General features: G+C 55.4%; 1 protein-coding gene across 2 annotated transcripts in view; it reads left to right on the top strand.

The window, feature by feature from the left end:
* Positions 1-5,356, top strand: part of LOC113216747 (uncharacterized) — an 82,866-nt gene that overhangs the window by 57,191 nt on the left and 20,319 nt on the right. For both annotated transcript variants that reach the window (XM_052267806.1, XM_052267805.1), the window contains exons 3-4: positions 2,276-2,691; positions 3,379-3,956. In XM_052267806.1, the coding sequence (XP_052123766.1) occupies positions 2,450-2,691; positions 3,379-3,956 (820 nt within the window). In that variant the 5' untranslated portion in view covers positions 2,276-2,449. The remainder of the gene's footprint in view (positions 1-2,275; positions 2,692-3,378; positions 3,957-5,356) is intronic.

Here is a 5,356-nt window from a genome sequence, read left to right as displayed (position 1 = left end):
CGAACCTGAACGTGATGAGGCGACCTTGAACTTTGGAGTGAAACAGGTTTCATGTGCATCGTGACAGAGGCGTGGTGCTGGGCGTGGCGGGCCGGGGCCGTGTGTGTAGGGCCTGAAGCTAATTCTGGGTAGAGAGGAGGAGGAGGAGAGAGACGCGCGGTTTAAGCCTCGCGAGGTGTGCGACGATAACTTTGAGGAGATAACTCATAGGAGATAAGTTTGATTACATTTTATTACTTTTTTGAGGGGGGGGGGGAAAGCTGCGCGGCGATGTGCGTCTCAGCCTCCGGGCGAGGGAGGGAGGTGGAGGAGGAGGAAGGGGCAGCGACGGATCAGGCACGCGGTGCGCGGGGTCACCGGCTGACTGGGTATATGGACCCCGCGCGCTGTATACGTCAACCCTTCTGCCGAGTGGTGTGGCCGGAGCAAAGCTACCGTGTCGTGGTCGATAGCCTGCAGTACAGCGGTGGCCGGGGCCCTGACCGCCGCACCGCGCCGCGCCACGACTTCGGTTTCATCGCGATAACTATACGGGCCAGCCCCCCGCGCGCCCGGCTTACAGCGAGCCACCCTCGCGGATCGATGCAAACTTTGTTTCGTTTTGCACAGTATCATGACTCATGAAAAGGTCGACCAAATAAATCAAGCCGCGCCTGCTGGGAAAAACATTACGAGAGCCTCAGTAAAAATTTGGTTATTGGCTCCTTTATTAGCATAAGTCTATCCTTAAAGCACAACCATGTAGAAAACTGAGTGTTTTGCAGTACGTATGTTAAGTTTAGTTTTAAGGATATTTACTTGATTCAATAAACTCGTTTTATTTTGGGTGTGGGTCTTCAAATATGTTTTTAATTTCTGTTGTAAACTGGCGACTGCCAAGGACAATAATTATTGTAAAAATTGCATTGATATAAGACTGTACAAACAATGGACCATTAAAAAAATGTTGTAAATAAAAACGAGCCATTTCTCCTTTCCCCCGCCCCAGATCGGCCGCCTGTTAGTTACCGCGACACAATTAAAGCGCTCCATTTGTCCGACAGGTGGCGCCACTTACCCCCAGCCACCAGTGCGTGGCGCACGCTCCTACGGGACTCCTAATTCTATGAGGGCTGCCCTAGTCCCATTTAGTTTTGGCTGAGAGAGCAAATGATCTGTCGAGAGAGGGATTCATCGAACGGTACTGCTGTGGGGTTGATCTTCCCCGAACGGCCTTCAAAATGCACTTAATTCTTCGATCAAATAGACCAAGACGTCCACGAGTGAAAGAACACAGAAAAACGAGAAATTTGCAAAACTCACTCATATTGGTTACTTTGGCGGAAAAGTCACTCACAGAAAGTGAGAAAGTACAACCCTGCAGTGACAATTGTCGTGACGTTCTTTCGATTGCAGTGTGAGCGTTTGGCACATACTTTATTTGCGGCTCCTTATTCAGCCACGACTTTCCGCGCGGTTTATTTTTGCCGGGCGACGGGTGCAGCGGTCGCGGTACCTTTCCATTTTTTCTCCCTCCCGGGCCCGGCATAAGCTTTTGGGGCGCATAGCGCCGCATAAGCGATGGCGACAGTTTTTATCGTCCGCGGTGACCGTCCCGACCGCCCCGTCCCGGCCGCACTTTAAATGCTAAACCAGGGCGGCGCGTGCGGCGCAGCGAGTCCACACTAAACACGGAATTTGAATTTCAACTTCAAAATTCACAAAGTACACCGCTTTTTTGCCTTTTTGGGGGGGCGTTTGGGATGTGATGGACGAGGAAACCCTTTCTGTCTTGTACCGCGATACGGTCGGCGGAGGTCGAGGGTGGCGCAAGCGGGTGCAAAAGTAGAAAAGTCCGATGAATTACATATTAAAAGTTCGGCGGAGACCCTTCACCCGCCTCGATTGCAATAAAAGTCACGGCCAGCAGGCTTTGCTTTTTGTCTCGAATTGTCCAGTTTCCTCGCCGCGCTGTTATTTGTTTCGCCTTGCTCCTCCTCTTTGCCGCGCCGTGCGACAGAGAGGAGCAGGGTTTGGGGAGAAGGGGAGGAGGAGAGGAGGAGGCACTGAACCTCCCGATGCCATTGCCTTTCTTGCCAGGCATTGCCCCTCTCGGCCATCCCCTCGCACCGCGGGCCGAGCAGCGACGGACAATCCGCCTGGGCCCGGCTCGGCTGGGCTCGGCTGGGCTCGGCTGGGCTCGGCTGGGCTCGGCCCGGCCGCTAATGGCGAGGTTGACATTACCTGGGTGATTTTCGCCATTATACTGAGAGCGTACTCTTTTTGTCTTTTCCAGTGATTCCCTCTACCGCTGCTGCCGCCGCCACCGCCGCCGCCCCACTCCACCTCTCACCGCTGCCGCCGCACCGGTCGCTCGGCCCGGCCGGCCGCTGCCGAGCTCAGTCCTCTGCCATGAGTCATGGTGTGAGCGTGCCGTGAGCCCCCCGCAGCCGCCGCCGCCGCCGCCGCCATGAGCGTGCCCGTCGTGCCCCTGGTGCCCACGGTGCCCGCGCCCGGCGCCGCGCTCCTGCCCGTCGTCGTGCCCATGTCCCTGCCGGCCGAGGCCGCGCGCGGGCTGCGCCTCGTCGTCAACCCCCAGGAGTGGGCCCAGGTCCGCGCCAAGCGGGAGGACCCGCCCGCCCCGCTGCGCAGGACCTCCGCGTCGGCGTCCGCGGCCTCCGTCCCGACCAGCCGCCGGTCCAGCGACGATGTGTGAGTAGTTTACCCACCTTGATGTGCTGATATCCGTCATTGTCCAGAGCATTGCTGAACATTTGGCATTGCGCAGTAGATTCTTTTAACTGAACGAGCTCATAATTCCTTAAAATTAGCTGTCCCTAACAGGTGTGCATGTCAAATATATTGAAGTAATGTATTATTTTCATCAGGATTTGTTCAGTATAATATCCTGCATGCCTGATATTTAATTCTTTAGGACACATTTTTATGACTGTCAATTGTATTACCGCGCAATAATACAAGAAAAGCTTCATAGAGTAACTTGTTACAATTCATTCATTCATTCATTCATTCATTCATTCATTCATTCATTCATTCATTCATTCATTCATTCATCCATTCATTCATTCATTCATTCATTCATTCATTCATTCATTTTAACACCTCATAGAGTGTAGTGCATCATGTCCGTCGTTGGTTTGGGGAAATTGTTATCGTGGGGCCCTAAACCCAGATTGTTATGGTGGTGCATAGATTTTTACCTTTTATTGACGATTGTATGCAAGGGATGAAGCTCTTTAGCCCCTTAGCTGCGGGGTCTTCGTACGTGATGATGAGCTGGTGTTATTTCTAGTCTGGTGTGGAGCACCTGCTGATTCTAGATGTGCATCGTGTGCATTGTGTTTTGTGGGTGTCTGAACTGTGCACTTCATCTTCCAGGGACACGGTGGACTACCCCCTGACGCCGACCACCCCCGAGTCTCCCGACACCCACGTGCAGATCTTCGAGTACCTCAAGACGAATTGCCGAACGGAGGAATACGTCGACAAGATAGTGCCGAGCCTCGTGCGGGACCCTCGGAGCCTCAAGGACATCCCCGAGATGTCCAGGACGCTGACGGGGTTGCCGGACGTCAGGGACGACAAGGACATCCTGCATGACCTGGGCCACAAGAGCGTCCAGGATGGCGACGAAGACGACGACGCCGACCTCGCGCGGCCGCCCAAGCCCTCCGTCGTGTCGCTGCCCGTCAACCTGCTCCGCTACCTGGACGAGTCCCGGTGCACCACCCCGCACCAGCCCGGCCGCCGGAGGATGTCGTCGCTGGCCTCGACGCTGTCCCTCTCGCAGCTGTCGCAGCGGCTGCCCCTGCCGCGCCACCTGCGCCAGTTCACCGTCAAGAACATCAAGATGAGCCTCAACAAGCTGTGCCGGCGACGGTCCGTCGTCATCACGGAGAGCGACCCCACCTACAAGGTGGCCTACCTTGGCAACGTGCTCACCGGCTGGGCGAAGGGTGAGTACCTGTCTGCACTGTAAAGCCCGGCCGTCTAGCAGCAATGAGCGACTAGGGATCACCCCGAAAGCATGCCCGTCTAACTCGCCGTCACGAAACTGCCAAGTGTAGCTCCCGCTAGCTCTCATAGCGCCTGATAGGTAGGCAACATCTCGCCTTCAGCGCATGCGTGTATCGCGGAGTGGCCTACCCTGCATCTCGCAGGCGCCATGCTCCAGTCATCTGTCGAATGAATCTGAGGAAAACGGACTTACTTCCTCAGAGATCCCCGAGTCTCCGGAACAACTTAAACATTACTACGTTAGGCCAGCCCAATATTTGAGTTGAGCTGACCTCTCGGGGGTGTGATCTCGACCCTTCTACCGTCCCGCTCGTCACCATGGATGGACATGATGTCCCTCCCCTCCCAGCGACCCGGCGTCCGCACTGCTGATGTGGGAGCCCCCCGTGAATGACTCACTGAAAAACGAGTAGAAACCAGCTGAGACCTGCTCCGTTTGCCTTAATTGTGGCTTATGAGAGGCGGGGCAGGAGCGGGGACAGGAGCGGGGGCGAGGATGGACCTCTCCAGACGAAAACAGTCCTGTTGGTGGGACGGCAGGCGCCTAAACCCCTCTCTCTCTCTCTCCCTCCCCCTCCCTCCCTCCCTCCCTCTCTTTCTTCCTCTCTCTCTGTCCCTGCTGAGAGCCGCCTCCTCGCCGTCCTCTGGAAAGTTCGCGCGCCGCGCTCATCACTCCGCTGAGTGTGAATTTGCTGGAATTATGACAGTAGAGAAGGGGAAAGGAAAGGGCACATTTTCTTTCTGCGGTTTCACTGGAAACGCAAGTGTGTGAATGCTCATTCGTAAACTTAAGGGAGTAAAGGTGTGAATTTTCCTTTGAAATTCGCATACTTCTGCCCCCATGTGTACGATTGGCGTTGACACACTTACAAGTGTGCGACATTCACACACATTTGGGCTTCCCGTGTTGTTTTTTTTTCCTCGCGCCCGACAATGTGGTGGAAGTGTTGTGTAGGTACCGTCGGTTTGGCTTCGGTCCCCCCCGCTCATTATGCAAAACTTTTAGCGCGGCCGTTAAGTGGTATGTTGGCCTAATGATCACACCCGGCTGACGAGTCCGGATGGCAATAATCACAACTGAACAAAACTTTGCGACAGCAGGCAATTGCTGTCGTGGAGCAGTATACCTTTCGGGTACCTTACCGCTGGAGGGCACCTCTGGAAGATACGGCAGCAGTTCAAAGGTCCCGAGCCGCGAACCGAGGCGGGCCGAGCCGAGCCGGGCCGAGCCGAGTCGGGTCGAGCCACGGCTGCTTGGAGGGCACACCGGCGCTAGCTTGGCGCTGTGGCGGAAGACTTTGTGGACTAATGACGGGTAATTGCAGAAGCAGCCCCCCCC

Source organism: Frankliniella occidentalis, unplaced genomic scaffold (assembly GCF_000697945.3).
Source record: "Frankliniella occidentalis isolate FOCC.00 unplaced genomic scaffold, Focc_3.1 Scaffold59, whole genome shotgun sequence".
NCBI classification, from domain to species: Eukaryota; Metazoa; Arthropoda; class Insecta; order Thysanoptera; family Thripidae; genus Frankliniella; species Frankliniella occidentalis.
This window is presented reverse-complemented; position numbering and strand designations above follow the sequence as displayed.